Source organism: Cryptomeria japonica, chromosome 3, assembly GCF_030272615.1.
Source record: "Cryptomeria japonica chromosome 3, Sugi_1.0, whole genome shotgun sequence".
Taxonomy (NCBI): Eukaryota; Viridiplantae; Streptophyta; class Pinopsida; order Cupressales; family Cupressaceae; genus Cryptomeria; species Cryptomeria japonica.
In genome coordinates this window covers 462,038,578-462,056,622 of record NC_081407.1, presented here as the reverse complement: position 1 = coordinate 462,056,622, position 18,045 = coordinate 462,038,578, and the positions used below count along the sequence as shown (strand labels likewise).

Here is an 18,045-nt window from a genome sequence, read left to right as displayed (position 1 = left end):
TCCCTCAACCAGTTTAACTACAAAGACTGCACTTAACTGGTAAACCGTAACACCGGTCTAAATCAGGGCACTACCGGTTACACACAATGAGAGTATGAATAGCATAAACCGGTAAACACTTAGATCTCTACACATTCTAATATCTCATTTCCACTTCACCCTTATGCATAAACAGGTAATATATCATCAGAAATATAATGACTGTCGGTTCAACATACTTTATCACTTAACAGAAAATATTAAAGCATCACACATGACACACAGATTTTTCACGTGGAAACCCAACTAGGAAAAATCACGGTGGGGATGAATACCCACAAGCTGTTCTTTGAACTCTTTTGAAGTCCGCTCTGTTAGGAGCCTAGTCCGGTTAAAGACTTTTACAATAGGTTTTGCTAGGAACCGATCTTGCTAGGGATCACCCAGTTAAGGGATGGCTAAATACCCGATTAAAGGTTAGAACCCTGTTAAAGTTTACCTCGCAAGAGGATTTGAAGAACTCATTGAATTGAGTCACCCTGTTAAACCCTGTTAAAGCTACCCGGTTAAGGGATTTTCCAACTGCTGAAATGGTTAGAAGTCAATAGGTAATACACTAATCTGATAACAGCACACAATGCCAAGGCAGATCCACTTTAGCTCCTTTTCTACTGCAATCACACTCTGCAGGTATCAACACACTTCTCCGGTCTGGCAAGAATCAAGTATCTCTTCACTTGGATACACACATAACATTTGCCAACAACTTCAAAATGAAAAACATCATCGACCTTATAGGAAACAGATAGGTCGGTAGCATAAACCCTAAACCCTAAACATTTAGGTTGAACAATTCAATCAGTTCAATCCTGGCCGTTGATCACACTGCATTGAATACAACAGTCTTGAACAGATCTCAAGACGTTCTCCAACATTCATTCTTTGCCGCTTCAGGAAGCTGATAACCCATCACGTGCTCTCCACCGTTTACAAAGACTTCGCACATTCCTGAGGTAGATAGGATCAATCTCTATGCAAGATCCTCAAGGAAATCCTTCACGCACACAAGGCTGACGTGGCAACACTAACTGGTCTTCATTACAATGCTAACTCATCACAAGATGTCATTGGTTGAACTTGGAATGCATCAACCGGAAACCCTGAAGCTGAGACTCCCAACTGGTAGTCATGCCAAATGAAACCTCGATACAAAACTTCCATTTACCGTTTCTCATTCCAACATACCGGTTCACCTTGAACAAACATACCACTTCACTTTTTCACATATACCGGTTTACATCATCATACCGGTTCACAATATCATACCAGTTCTCTTGCTAGTTTGCTTACTACAATATACCGGTTCATACTTCAGCATATTGACATCAATGACAACATACAATATCATCATGTCATCATGCTCTGCACATATGCCAACAATCTCCCCCTTTGGCATTGATGGCAATATACAAAGATATCTTTCTGCTTCTGTTTCGCATCTTCTCCCCAATACTGTAGATATCTTCTCCGCTTCACATCTTCTCCCCCTTTGACAACAGTGCCAAAGTGGAGGCACAGACAGCTATGTTCCACTATGCTGCTCCCCCTAAGGAGTAGCATCCTTCATCACACCAATCCTGAAAAAGATTTATCAATTGCAATACCTGACTGATGTGGAGCACACACCTTTACTTCACCTCTTGAAGGGGAAGCACCCCTAATTCTCCTCTTAAATAGGTAAATGTAGCCTTCGGTAGAGGCTTGGTGAATATGTCTGCTAACTGCTCCTTACTGGAAACATGTTCCAGTACAACCTCTTTGTTCTGAACCTTCTCCCTCAAGAAATGATACTTGAGCTCGAAGTGCTTGGTTCTAGCATGTAAAACCGGATTCTTGGAAATGTTAATTGCACTTGTGTTGTCACAAAATATACTTACCGGTTCAGATACAGGAACTTTGAAGCCACTTAATACATGCTTCATCCAGATTGTCTGGGTGCAGTTCATAAATGCTACAACATATTCCGCTTCTGTTGTAGACTGGGAGATACAACTCTACTTCTTACTCATCCATGAGACCAGTCTACCACCAAGAAAGAATGCACCACTGGTTGTGCTTTTCCGATCATCCACATTATCAGCCCAATCAGCATCTATAAACACTTTCAGGTTGAAATCATTACTATATGGATACCATAATCCATAGTCAATAGTTCCCTTCAGATATCTAAGAATCCGCTTGACTGCTACCAAGTGGGATTCTCTTGGACTTTTCTGGAACCATGCAATAATGCCTACTACATGTGCAATGTCCGGTCTGCTATGTACTACATAGTGCAACTTACCAATCATTGATCGGTATTCCTTCTCATTCGCCAACGCTGAGTCATCCTCCTTTGATAGTTTACAACCAGTCACCATTGGTGTACCAACCGGTTGCTGTCTTCCATGCCGAAGGTCTTCAACACCTCTTTGACATACTTGGACTGAGTGATAAAGATTCCATCTTTCATTTGTTGAATCTGTAGTCCAATGAAGAACTTAATCTCCCCTATAAGTGACATCTCAAATTCCTTTTTCATCTCATTTGCAAAATCATGACTCATCTTGTCATCTCCACCAAAAATTATGTCATCAATAAATACCTCACAGATTAGAATCTACTCTCCTTCTGACTTCAGATAGATATTGCTATCTTCACTTGTTCTCCAAATCCAATCTTCACAAGATGGGAGTGTAAGCGTTCATACCATGCTCTAGGTGCCTACTTCAATCCATACAGGGCTTTATGTAGCCCACACACCATGTCACTATCTTTTGATAGGGCAAACCCATCTGGTTGCTCTATATACACCTCCTCTTCAAGTATTCCATTTAGGAATGTAGATTTTACATCCATTTGATATACTTTGAATCCCTTGAAGGCTGCATATGCAAGAAGCATACAAACTCCTTCCAATCTGGCTACTGGAGCAAAGGTTTCTCCATAATCTTCTCCTTCTTCTTGAGCATATCCTTTACACACCATTCTGGCTTTGTTTCTTACCATTGTGCCATCTTCATTCAGCTTATTTCTGAAAACCCATTTGGTGGCTATGACATTTTTATGCTCAAGTCTAGGTACCAAAGACCATGTACCATTCTTTTCTATCTGGTCAAGTTCCTTTTCCATTGCCTTGATCCAGTCTTCATCTTTATGTGCCTCTTTAAATGTTTTAGGCTCAAATTCAGAGATCATGCAAGAATTTTCTCTGACCTTTCTTCTTGTAAGAATTCCTGCATCCTTGTCTCCTATGATCTGCTTTGGATCATGATTCAGCTTTACATACCTAGGAATGATCTTAGTTGTTTCCTCTTGCTTTTCTTCTTCATCCTCATCTTTATTAGCATCAGCATCTACCGGTGTAGGAGCACTATTACTAGTGCTAGGTTGTTTTGCAACCGGTTCCCAGAAGGTTACTACCGGTTCATCTACCACTTGCTCACTGCCGGTTTCCTCAGATTTCTCAGAGGTTTTATCAACTCTGACATTAATACTTTCAACAATTTTCTGAGTCCTATTGTTGAAACACTTAAGAGCTTTACTCTTGGTGGAATATCCTAGGAATATTCCTTCATCACATTTTGCATCAAACTTGCTCTGATGTTCACTCCTCTTGATATAACATTTGCTACCAAACACTCTGAAGTAGCTTACCACTGGTGTCTTACCAATCCAATACTCATAAGGAGTTTTATCCTTACCTTTCTTGATGAGTACATGGTTCATTGTGTGGACTGCAGTGCTCACCGCTTCTCTCCAAAAAGTGTGAGCAACTTTTCCTTGGATCGGCATTGTTCTAGCTGCTTCAACTACAGTCCAGTTGTTCCTCTCTGCTAGGCCATTCTGTTGTGGAGTTCGGGGGGCAGACAGTTGCCTCTTGATGCCGTTCTCTTCACAGTACTTGTTGAATTCACCAGAAGTGAATTCTCCTCCTTGATCAGTTCTTAGGCACTTAATCCTCTTACCACTTTCCTTTTCAACCAGTGCTCTAAAGGCTTTGAATTTTCCAAAAGCTTCAAACTTGTCTTTCAAGAATGTGACCCACATCATTCTTGAGCAATCATCAGTAAGAATCATAAAATACCTATCTCCCTACACACTCCTAGTTTTTATAGGACCACACAAATCAGTATGCACAAGATCAAGTAAATTGTCTGCAGTGAAAGATTTACCTTTGAAGGTTGAGGAAGACATTTTCCCCAGTTGACACTCTTTGCACAAAGGATTCTCCGGTTTGCTCAGCACAGGCAATCCTCTAACTGCCTTGATCTTACTGGCCTTCACAATATTGTCAAAGTTTATATGGCAGAGTCTCCTATGCCATATCCAGCTATCATCAAACTTAGCCATTAGACATGTACTGATATTTGCATTCAGTTGAAATAGGTTACCTCTGGTCTGCATACCGGTGGCCATCAGTTCACCACTCTTACCTTTTATTTTACACACTTCATCTCTGAATTCCAGAGTGAGTCCATTATCATTCAGCTGGGCAACACTCAAAAGGTTGTGTCTGAGACCTTCTACCCAATACACATTATCAGCACTGCTTTTTCCACTTAGAGAGATGGACCCTCTGCCTTTTACCATACATGGTGCATCATTATCAAATCGGACCACACCACCATCATACTCTTCCAGAGACAGAAACTTACTCCGGTCACCAGTCATGTGGTGAGAACAACCACTGTCAATAATCCACTCATTGGAATTATCAAAGCGGGAGGCAAGAGCCTTCTTGTCTGACACATCTTTCTTAACTGCTACAAACACAATGTCTTCACTTTCTTCATCTTCTGATTCCTCATCAGTGACACCTTCATCGACTGGTACAAAACAGTTTCTCCTGTTTCCTCCTTTAAACTTCTTGAACTTCTCCGGTTTGTCCTTATTATCACCATTAGGACAGTTTACAGCAATGTGTCCTATCCTATTGGAAGAAAAGCATTTCAAAGGGAGCTTACCTCTGTATTTACCAGTTCCCTTAGGAAGTCTCTTGGCAAGAAGAGCTTCAAATTCCATCAAGATCTCCTCATCATCCATTTCTCTGCTTTGTCTTGGTTCACAACTAGTACTAGCTTCTTTACCCTTTCTAGATGGTGCAGCAGATGCTCTAAAGGCTGATTCAGTCTACTGAATACTGCCATCATAATCATTTAGCTCATAAGCTGTCAACTTAGCAATGATGGAGTCTAGGGATACCTTTGTCTTGTCTATAGACCTCAACTCCTGAATAGCAGCAACCCTTATTGCATAGACCAGTAATAAGGATCTCGAGACTTTGCTAACAACAGTGGAATCATCTATTTTACGACCTACACTCTTGATGTCTCCAACAACAGTTTTGATTATTATTCCATATTGTTGAATGGTCTCTCCTTCAACCATCCGCATGTCTTCAAACTTTCCCCTAAGGCTCTCTTCCTTAGCCTGTTTCACATGCTCATCACCACCATAGATATTCTCCAGAGCATCCCATACTCCTTTGGGATTATCTTTATCCTGAACATCAATAAACTCAATGTCAGAAAGACTGCTGATTAGGGCTTCCATGACTTGCCCATTCTCCTGAATCTCTCTTTTTTGGTGATCGGTGAGAGTACCGGTAGGAATAACATAAGCATTCTCAACATAGCTTCAGTGTTGAGCACCCATGCTTCTAATGTAGATTTTCATTTTGTCCTTCCATATCTTGAAGCTATCTCTATTGAACTTTGGACCTTCCCTCTTCATCATTAGAGTAGGATCTTTTCCTCAAGCGGTTAAGCTTACAACACAGAGGACCTGGAAGACGCTCTGATACCAATTGATGAATAATGATGAACAACAAGTACCAAACCGGTACTGAGGGGGGGGGGGGTGGTGAATCAGTACAGGCAAAAACTTTCCCTCAACCAGTTTGACTGCAAAGACTGCACTTAACTGGTAAACTGTAACACCGGTCTAAATCAGGGCACTACCGGTTACACACAGTGAGAGTATGAATAGCATAAACCGGTAAACACTTAGATCTCTACACAATCTAATATCTCATTTCCACTTCACCCTTATGCATAAACAGGTAATATATCATTAGAAATATAATGACTGCCGGTTCAACATACTTTATCACTTAACAGAAAATATTAAAGCATCACATGAAAAGCATCACACATGACACAGATTTTTCACGTGGAAACCCAACTAGGAAAAACCACAGTGGGGATGAATACCCACAAGTAGTTCTTTGAACTCTTTTGAAGTCCGCTCTGTTAGGAGCCTAGTCCGGTTAAAGACTTTTACAATAGGTTCTACTAGGAACCGATCCTGCTAGGGATCACCCAGTTAAGGGATGGCTAAATACCCGGTTAAAGGTTAGAACCCTGTTAAAGGTTACCTCGCAAGAGGATTTGAAGAACTCATTGAATTGAGTCACCCTGTTAAAGGATTTACACAAAAGCCTATTAAAGCTACCCGGTTAAGGGATTTTCCAACTGCTGAAATGGTTAGAAGTCAACAGGTAATACACTGATTTGATAACAGCACACAATGCCAAGGCAAATCCACTTTAGCTCCTTTTCTTCTGCAATCACACTCTGTAGGTATCAACACACTTCTCCGGTCTGGCAAGAATCAAGTATCTCTTCACTTGGATACACACATAACATTTGCCAACAACTTCAAAATGAAAAACATCATCGACCTTATAGGAAACAGATAGGTCGGTAGCATAAACCCTAAACCCTAAACATTTAGGTTTAACAATTCAATTGGTTCAATCCTGGCCGTTAATCACACTGCACTGAATACAACAGTCTTGAAGAGATCTCAAGACGTTCTCCAACGTTCATTCTTTGCCACTTCAGGAAGTTGATAACCCATCACGCGCTCTCCATCGTTTACAGAGATTTCGCACATTCTCGATGTAGATAGGATCAATCTCCATGCAAGATCCTCAAGGAAATCCTTCAAGCGCACAAGGCTGACGTGGCAACACTAACTAGTCTTCATTACAATGCTAACTCATCACAAGTTGTCATTGGTTGAACTAGGAATGCATCAACCGGAAACCCTGAAGCTGAGACTCCCAACTAGTAGTCATGCCAAATGAAACCCCGATACAAAACTTCCATTTACCAGTTCTCATTCCAACATACCAGTTCACCTTGAACAAACATACCACTTCACTTTTTCACATATACCGGTTTACATCATCATACCAGTTCACAATATCATACCAGTTCTCTTGCCAGTTTGCTTACTACAATATACCGGTTCATACTTCAGCATATTGACATCAATGACAACATACAATATCATCATGTCATCATGCTCTGCACATATGCCAACATCAAGTTTCTAGAATCATGATTGAGTGGTGGTTTTCCCGGAGCCATCAAAACATGGTAGGGTCATCTTATTTATTTTTGATTTAAGATCTTTGTTGGAGTGATCCTTTCTTCAACTTGGGTTTGCTCGGGTTTTGACTTCATAATACTCCTTAAAGGGAATGAGTCTTTGTACTTTAGGGTCTAATCCAACATATATTTGTGCAAGATCCTCTTTGTGGCTGGCTCCTCTACACTGTTTGTGGCTGGCTCCTCTTCTTCCAAAATGGGTTCTTCTCTTGGCAGGAATGGAGGCATGGTTGGCCTGAGAACTGAATTTTGGGTTGAATGTTAATTCTCCGAATGATTCGAATGAGTGTCTCTTCCTGAATTTGGGATAAGTCTCCCATTATAATTATTGTTGTTCATACTTTGAATAGCTTGTTGGATTAATTGACTGGCCCTCTCAAACTTCTCATGAGTTTGCTCCATGAATGTTCTAAGTTCATTTGCAGCTCCTCTGCCATGGCTGTTGTACCTCTTCTGCGTTGATAGGTTTGCACGAACTCCTTTCCATAGGTTGGCAGGATTATGCTCTGATACCACTGTGATGTTCCATCTTCCGGTTCAGCTCTTGTTGCCGAATTCCTTTAGAGTTATGAACTCCCTGCCTTAACTCCTTCCTAGGAGTCTCAACATTCACTGAGAATGTCTCAGACCAAGTTTTAACACTCACTAAGAATGTCCCTGATCTATTATTATCATTCAATGAGAATGATCTTTGTCCTATTCCTCAATTGGTGGTGCAAGTGCAAATCATTACTGACCAAAGGGAATTACTGTACTAAATTGCTGGATCTGTGTTCTCATCAGATCTGTTGTTCTTGTAATTCAAATGTTACTTACAGCTCCCCAAGACGATTCTAGCTTGAATGCCTGAATGTTTGGGTCTGACTGTGATGTCTTCTGGAGTTTATATCCTCCTTAATCAATGATGAATGCTATGAATGGAACACACAGAATGTTGTGTTTGTGTGTGTTTGAAACTCTTCTTTCTCGGTTTACTGGAAATAATTCGAATGTTTTTATATCTGTGCTCTGCCTGGAGAAGAATGTAGTCTCTTCTTGGCTGATGCTGGGATTCTATATTGTTTCCTCTTTCCCACGCTCTATATTTCTAACCTTCCTTCCCGATTGATTCCCGCATCCATCTTGTTTACGTGTTCCCATCTCAATGAAGGGTCACACCTCTACTACATGCCCGCCTTTTTCAATAATTCGTAACTCATTAAGTTACCTATTCATATACTTGATCTTAACAATGCTTAAATTATTTAAATATATCATGCTATAATGCCTTAATGAAGTATGGTATATTATTAAATATGCTAATTGTTTAATCATTATATATTGTTTACAATTGTGATCATTATATTTACTATTAATCAAGGGCCATCACAATGTTCCCTTGTGGAACATTGAAGAATACGTGCAAGTCATTTTAGTCATTCCACAAAACACTCAATTTATTTATTTTTTGGCTGAATTATATAAAAGAACGGCTCTAAATTGCTCTAAAGGATGGTGAAATACAATAACAAAGGATCTATAAACTCAATTTTCCTTTGGTAATAATTTTTTTCCAAACTCTCTAAAGGTATTGTTAGCATTTGAACCTGTCATTCTTTCTATTTGTGAAATTGAATGTGACTCGCCAAATACATAGTGACAAACTCTACTAACAAAATATGGGAAGATATCCAAAATCAATTTGATTTCCCTCTTAATTGAAAGAAACAACTTCTTTATGAAAAAACAAATAAAATTATGTTCAACACTTGAAATATCCATAGCTTTGGTTGGGAGTTTGGAATAATACAAAAAATCAAACATGTAATGCAATATTTTTGGGCATTCGCACAAGGTTTAAGCTGAAATAGACAATGAACACTTTATGCAAATATTTTCTAGGATTTCTAGAAACAAAAATACACATGGACAAATTTCTGGATGAACTGTTGAAAATAGGTAATCATTCTCAAAAGCAAAACAAAGCATTTCATACACAAGAAAAGGCTCCATAAATCAAATTATTTAAGCATTATTATTCAAAACTAGAAACATTCAAATTAACAAGAGTCATACACAAACCTTACAGTTATTGATATTTTGTATTCAATGAGTGAAATCGTCTACAGAAGATGATAACCAATGAAATGGTAAAATTGAAATTAAACACTAATGTATGAGATTTTATAGATTAAAGGAAAATTACATAATAGGAAGCACATGCTATATAATCAGTCAACCTCATACAACGCTTGAATTTGTCAATTATTTTTCTATAGCTTCTAAAATCTTAAATAAAGCTGCAACACAGGGTTAAACAGCGAATTTTACATTTAGACTAATAATATCCGTTGCTAATACAAAGATGTATACTTCTTTTTTTTTTTGATAAAAGTGGATAGAACCACTGAACTATATTAAATTTTAAAAGTTTTTTTACAGTGTCTGGTTCAAAAAGCACTTAAGGGAAAGAACCAGTAAGAAAACCCTTTTAGTATTGCTTAAGTAACAGAACCCTATTCTACCCAATACCAAATGCCCATTGGCATAGTACATCAAAAAACCCATCCCAATTACATAAGCCACATTAGATATAAAGGAAGCCGCCAATAGAAGCATATAGAAGGAAGATTAAAGTATGATCACTGAAGGATGCATATCCATTGCTGCCAAAAAACACCAGTCTGAACCACCCTTATCTATGAAACACAATTCTCCAACCACTAGTTAGAATGATACCACATAGCAGAAATGAAACCATAATCAAACACCCTGTCAAAATAAACATTGTGATCAAGCATAGCAGAACCCACACCAAATAAGGAGGTTGATGAAGACAACAACTATGCCCTTCTTTACTTCAAAAATTCCAAAACCGAGGAAGGGATCTCATCCACACTTACCTCCCGCATATTAGCATCACTGTCAATGGTTAAATTAGCCAAGAAATCTGCAATCTTATTCACTTCCCTATAACAGTGGGAAATCAAGAAAGAATCAAAAAAGTCTAATTTTTGCAAAATATGATCAAGTTCATATTGTAATTGCCAACAATTCGACTTCTTTTTCATGACACTTTGAATAATAACCATAGAATCACCCTCAATTATCAAGTCCTTAATTTCCAAAGATATAGCCATATCCAAACCAAAAGACAAAGCAAAGAATTCTGCACAATTGTTAGACTTGAAACCAATCGCATGACAATGATCCTGATTAAATCTTACCTTATGATCATAAATTACCATACTTGCCCCTGCCAGGCCAGGGTTCCCACGAGAAGCACCATCAAAATTCAATTTAAAGTGCCCTTGTGGAGGAGGTTTCCAGCAAGCAAAATTTCTCTTACTTATAGCATTAGTCTTATTTAAAATAGATCCATGAGAAGGTAAGACTGATAACATTCTCCAAACTTGAGTTACCCTACCATCCCAATGAGAAAAAGAGGTAAGGGTTTCCAAATTCTTATAGATAAAAGACAAAGCAACTTCAGAGATAGAAGATTCAATCCTCAATAAAACCTCAGCCAAGGAAGAACTTGTTTGTTTAAAAATCCTATTATTACGCTCTAACCAAATATTCCAAATCACAATAGATGGAGAAATAATCCAAAGACATGCATAGAAAGATGAGGCAAACAGGAGAGGCCAGGCTCTAAAGTGGGAAAGGAGATCCTTACCAATAACAAAGGAAAGATTAAGCTTTTCAAACAACCACTTCCAGCAAGCATAGGCAAAATCACAGTGAAGAAACAAGTGTGCAGAGGATTCTAAATTTTTATTACAAAAGACATAAGAAAATACTGCAGCAATACCCAACCTGTCCAACCTCATTCCTGTAAGGACCCAGTCTTGCACTGCTAACCAAGCAAAAGCACCAGCCTTTGGGAAGCAAGCCATATGCCAAAACAGCTTGTATGGCCAAGTAGATAAATCTTTAGCAACCAAGAGAAAATTATAGCCATCCTTAACTGTGTACTTACCAAAGATATTCCTTGTCTAGATAACCTCATCATTAGCATCAGAAAGAATTATTACTCTCTCCGCCAACATATTTTCATATTCCAATTTCACATTTTGATCAATATCTAAAAACTCAATTGATTTCCATTTTGCCACCTTAAGATTCCCACTATACTCAATTTCAAAATAATCAGCCACAAAGACACCCCAAAGGGAAGAAAGAGTGGAAATTAAAGGAGACCAATCCCTCGAGTTCACCAGGGGGGGATGTCCATTCCAAACTTCCTCCCAAAACCTGACCTTTCTACCATTATGAACAATCCATGAGAGATGAGGCAAAATCACTAATCTACATTTACATAGAAAATTCCAAATAGCTGAACCAGACGGTAAATTAGAAACTTGAAAAACATATTCTCTTGGTCCGTTATTTAAATATTTAGCAAACATAATTTGTGCGCAAAAGGAGAATGGTCTCTCATACAATTTCCAAACCAACTTAGCACCTAAGGCTAAATTCTGACTTTCCAGACTCCTAATGCATGTGCCCCCAAGGTTTTTAGGCAAACAAACTTTATCCCATGCTACCAAAGGGATCTTCTTCTTACCATCTTTATTATTACTCCAAAGGAAGGACCTAAGAGTATCTTGCAAACTAACAAGAGCCGCTTTTGGAGACTGCAAAACAGACATGAGATAAATAGGAACAGCATTTAGGACAGACTTAATAAGAACAATCTTACCAACCAAAGATAACCATCTATGATTCTAGGATAGGATCCTTCTAGAGATAACTGAAATGATCTTATCCCAAAACTCAACTCTATCCTGCTTAATGAAGAAAGGTATACCAAGATAAGAACAAGGAAGATTTCCAGATGCAAATCCCCAAAAAATCTTCAATCTATCCTGAACCAATTGTGAAGCATGAAGGAAAAAAATCTTTGACTTATCAACATTGATTCTCTGACCAGAAAAGGATGCATAATTCTATATTATTCCCTTTATCACTCTTGGCTCACCCAAAGAGGCTTGACCAAATAACAAGGTATCATCTGCAAACAAGCAATGCGAAATGCTTTGTGGAACATTCTAAATCCTAATTCCCTTCCAAAGCCCTCCCAGCTTAGCGGCTCTTATAGCCCAACTGAACGTTTCAGCTAGAAGAATGAACAAGAAAGAAGACAGGGGATCCCCCTACCTCAAACCCCTAGAAGAGGAGAAAAAACCACAAGGGGAGCCATTAATCAGAACCGAGAACCTTGCAGAAGAAATACAAGCATGAATCCATTTGACCCATACATTGGAAAAGCCCAATTTAAGTAGAACAACACACAATGCCCCCCATTCTACTCTATCATATGCTTTCATTATATCTAATTTGAGGATCATGGCCGAGATTCTCTAAGTAGAAATAGAATGCAAAACCTCATGTGCCACTATAGCTCCCTCTGTCGTCTCCCTTCCTAGAACAAAACCACCTTGTTCTAAAGAAATGATCTTAGGTAAAATTTTAGCCAGCCTTAAAGAAATAGCCTTAGTAAAAATCTTGTACAAAGTATTACATAAAGCAATAGGGCAAAAATCAGCAAATGTCCTGGTAACCTCTCTTTTAGGAATAATTGCAATCATTGTATTATTAAGCTCTTTCAAAACAGACCTATTCCTTCTAGCTTCCTCAAGGGCCAATAAAACATCATTTCCCACAAAATCCCAGCATTTCTGAAAAAATAAGGGAGTAAAGCCATCCGGTCCTAGAGCCTTATTAGGGTTCATTGCAAAAGCAACATTCTTAACTTCATCCAAAGAAAAAGGAGACATCAACATTTTATTATCTTCCGAAGATACCAAAGAAGGAATATTAGAAGAAATGTTATTATGAAGATCTCCATGCTCTGAAGACAATAGTGACTTAAAAGACCTAACTGCCTCTGAAGCAATATCCACCTGTTCTGTTAAAAGTCTGCCATTTGAACACTCAATACAAGATATCCTATTTTTACTTCTCTTCATTTTTGTTGAAGAGTGAAAAAATTTTGTATTTCTATCAGCATCTGAAAGCCAGATCTCCCTCGATTTCTATCTCCAATAGATTTCTTCTCTGGACAAAACTTCTTCAAGCTCTACTTTTAGCAATTTTAGTTCATCAAAAACAAGAGGCACTATACCATGTTGAATCACATGTGAATTAAGACATTCAATCATATCTTGAATCCTTTGTTTTTCTTGAAAGATGTTCTTAAAATGCAAGATATTCCATTCTCTAATATTAAATTTCAAAAATCTCAACTTCTTAGCAATCTGAAACATTCGGGATCCAAAGCAATAAGGAGCAGAACTCCACCATTTTTTGAGCAAAGGCAAAAAGGAAGAATCTCTAAACCACATAGGTTCAAATTTAAAGGGTGACTTAAAAGGATCTTTATCTTCCAAAATTGATAGGGAAATTGGAAAATGATCTGACCCCGAAACTGGAAGAATAGAGGAAAAATATTCAAACTCTGAATCAATCCAAACATCTGATAACAAAAACCGGTCTCACCTTTCCGCAATCTGAGAAAAATCTCTTTGCATATTTGTCCATGTGAAAATCCCATTCTGAAACTGACAATCAAAAAGACCCATGTCCTTAATGAACATCTCAAAGTCTTCCATAATTTTTTTATTAGGAAGAATACATCCTTTCTTTTCTCCTAAGTCAATGATAGCATTAAAATCCCCCCCAAAGATTATAAAGGGACCATGCCTTAAAGGGGAGGAAATTCTCTTAAGATCTCCCCATAATTTAGTCTTCCTTTGAATACTAGAAGGAGCATAAATATTAAAAAGCCAAAACTTAACCTTTGAAAGCTTGCTTTTAACTAAGGCCAACATCCAGTTTATAGTAGAAGCAACTAGCTCAACCTCAATGTTATAGTTATTCCAAAGCAATGCCAAACCCCCTGATACACCACAAGCTGGAGAGGAGAGGAATTCCCACTTTCTCCAAGAAGAAAAAACCAAATCAGCAGACTCCTTTGACAATTTTGTCTCTTGCAACATGAAAATATCACACTTAACTAAGTCCATCTGGGACTTAATTAAGCGCCTCTTGTTAGGGGCATTTAAGCCCCAAACATTCCAAGATATAATTCTCATTGCTCTCGAGGGGAGACCGAGGCTCCCCTCTTTCCTTTAGACGGAGAAGACTTCCCTTCTCCAAAACTACTTTGAAGATTACACTGCACAGCCCCCAACCTAGTCACAGGAGGACTGATAATAGACCTCTTACTCCTCTTACCCTTAGGAGTACCACTTCCTTTTATAGCATCACCAAGAGAAACCGAATGCTTCCCTTTCCCAACACCAGGAGAAAGAGACAAAGTCTGTTGAATCCCAGCATCAATTTCCAATTGAGTCTTTCGATTCTTTGGAGGCCTACCCCTACCAGGAGAAACCATAGATGAAGCCCTAATTAGAGTAGTTTGAACAATTGGTAAACTCTTACTTGACTTAGGAGAAGTCATGACTAAATTATCTATGATGCCCACTTCTGATGAGGCCAAAACCTCAAAAGGGTTAGCAGATGCAGAAATAGGAAGGGTAGATTTAATTCCCCCCAAGTCATTCTCAATGGAACAGATAACCCTATTTGTAATGTCCTCATCCATCTGATGCTCGTGATCTTTACAAAGATCATTTCTTGGTGAACCAGATTTTCATCTGGCACAATAACAGGAATGTCCCCCAACTGAATATTATTTCCTAAGGCAGTGTTATTATCCACATCCACATCAACATGCTGCGAAGAATTAGGCACCAATTCTTTGACTTGTTGAGCAAGGATAGCATCATCACGAAACCCTAGAGAAGAAACCCCAACATTAGACTCCGAGACAACCCCATCATTCTTCGCAAAAATCTGACCAATCCCCTAACAACTTTCTAAGTATTCTTTTGACTTCACAGGACAGACAGGATTCCCACCACCATCATTTAGTGACTTATCCAAGGAATTCACTTTTACGTGTTTTTACATTTTGGGTGATGCACAAATTGACAAAAATTACATAAAACATAAACTAATATTCTTCTTGGAAATGTTTTTTCAGAAAAAGCTCCTGAAAATTTGCCCTCCTGAAAGATCCTTTGACATTGTGCACATCACATATTAACAAAGTTCTCAAAACCCAGCTTTGAAATATGAGAACATTGTGATATTTAAAAGTAAGATCAGCTTCTCTAATTTTAATGTTTTTTCTCACTCCTACTTTTTTCTATTCCAGTGGAGATTTTACATGTTTTTAAAAAAAAAAAAATTTAATTGAATTATAATTTTGTATGATCCACAAATGAAAATCTTTTACATGCTACTGTACTTATTTCTAAAAAGAGAATAAATTTAATCAGTACAACAACTAATAATAGCTGAAAGGGACCTTCAATGTTCTTAAATACATAATACGACTTCCCCAGATAACTTTGACCAACTGGAAGTGTCGATTTCACCCCCAAGTCACTTGATTATATGTGAAGACCTTCTGAAGAAGCAAAATTTCAGTATAATGCTTTACTCATTGGACAACAGAGTTGATAAGTTGATAACTGATGTATCTTTTGAAGTCCAACTACTGTAAAACTATTTATAAATCCTCTTTGTTATCATAAATCCATTTTCTAAATGTCTCTAAGCTTCTAGTCTTCAAAAAATAATAGACGCTATATATATAAATTAACCTCTAAAAAATTATCCCTATATGAATGCAAGAGGAATATTGAACAATTCACCTTTTCACCTCTACTAATAATCTCCAAGTTTTGTTTTGAACAATAAATCAAATTCATATTTCTGTTTAAAGACCGCATATGTAACTGAGGGTGAATAAGCCTAGGACCCTCCCAACACTTGTATTAAGGAATCAGCACAACCTTAGTGTCTAAGTCAAATATAAATTTCATCCCCATAATCACCTAGGTTTGAGTTTATGAAGCAATTATAAAGGGATTTCAATATCACAAAGAAAACTGTATGAGCCTTAAGGTGGAATTTAAAGAGAAATTTGTTGCATGTTCAACCAAAATAAGATGAAGTGAGCATGTGTTTCAAAACTGCCAATAAAACCTCGGTGATATCTGCTATGGTCCTAGTTAGTCATGGGGTTCCTTTTCATTTGTAGACCATCATCCTTTTTCCAGCCTTGGTGGTGATGCTTGCTATTCTCTCTGTCATTTAATCTGAATTTGATGGTGATGGCAATTGTTGTATTTTTCAGTCTTCATCATTGATGAGCTCCTCTTGGTTTAGTGCTTAGCTTTCATTGCTAGGCAATTTACTAATTGCTGTAATTTAAGGATTCTTTGCTAGCCTAGCTAGATCATTTGCCCTTCTCAATAGATTTTAGAGTTTTCTGTCTTTTATCAATTATTATACTATCCCAAATTTCCTTTTATATTGTATTCACTATTGATTAATCTCTTTCAACTTAAATTCAGGTCTCAAACATTAATCACAATATCATTTCTTGATATACTAGCATGTGATATATATTTTTGTGGAGAAATGCATCATTGTATCATGTGACAGATTACTTAGTCAATGCTTGAACTCTTATGTTTTTCTTACATGACCCAATTGTCAAAGTGGGTAGTCTGTTGGACTGCAACTGTCATCTACTAATTCTGATGTGCAGTAAGGAAAGGGGATGATCTCTATGCTGGCTTGTGCCTCATGCAGGAGTTAAATTTTATTGTCACAACTGTGGTGAAGAGGGCCATCGAAGTCATTATTGTCCATCTTTGAAAGATACGTCTGGACGGAAGAGGTATAAATGCAGATTATGTGGGAAGTCTGGTCACAATCGTACAACTTGCAAACGAAAAAGAGAGCATAAAAGCCATGGTAGGCCATATAATTGTACTGTTTGTGGACAAAGTGGCCACAATAGCAAGACCTGTCCTCAAAATGACCAAGCAAAAGGTTTTAGTAGCCAGCATCAGAATCAAGAGTTGCCAAATAATGTAAATATTATTAGTCGTCAAACTATTAAGTGCAGCATTTGTTGTGAACGAGGTCATAATGCTAGGAGTTGCTCCCATCGGTTGAAGCTTCAAAACACAAAAGCCCAAAAAAATTTGCTGAAATGACTTAACATTAATCTTGTAATAAGCATTTTGATTAGTTGCCAAATTGTCAAGTTCTATTAATATCCTTTTAACTCCACCTTTGGATTAGTTTTTTTGGGGAAAGCCTGGCTAGTTTGAATCAATAATGTGGCTTCTGGATCGGGCATTTTATCTCATATCAAACTTTACTATATCCACATAAAAATAGAAAATTCCAATGAATACTCTAAAATTTTAAAATAGATTGGCCTTTGATTTTATATCCATGTGAATTCCTTGCTTTTAAGATTTTTAAAATGCATAATATTGTAAAAGAAAATTCTGTTTAGGTTAAGTTTAGGCTTTATATAAATATTGTTAATATAGATTGTTTAATCATGAAGTTGGAAATTTAAATTTTGAGTTAGTAATTGAAATATGGGAATTGTCAATAGAAAACAAGTGTAGTTAACTATATAGTTGTTGAGTGCACAAAGACTTAATGTAGATTTCTTTTTTAATAAGCTTTAACTTTTTTGAATTATTTCGGTGGTACTTATTTTCAAAATACCTTGGTTTTTTTAAGAGTTGATCTATAAAGTCCT

At 37.6% G+C, this 18,045-nt stretch overlaps 1 protein-coding gene across 2 annotated transcripts in view; it reads left to right on the top strand.

Annotated features, from left to right (window-relative positions):
- Positions 1-17,722, top strand: part of LOC131078396 (uncharacterized) — a 95,671-nt gene extending 77,949 nt beyond the window's left edge. The window contains exon 4 of one of the 2 annotated variants that reach the window (XM_059218404.1): positions 17,073-17,722. In XM_059218404.1, coding sequence (XP_059074387.1) covers positions 17,073-17,482 — 410 coding nt within the window. In that variant the 3' untranslated portion in view covers positions 17,483-17,722. Of the gene's footprint in view, positions 1-17,028 lie in introns of both variants that reach the window. The other variant, XM_059218405.1, reaches the window with a different exon arrangement.
- The last annotated feature ends 323 nt before the right edge of the window (positions 17,723-18,045 follow it).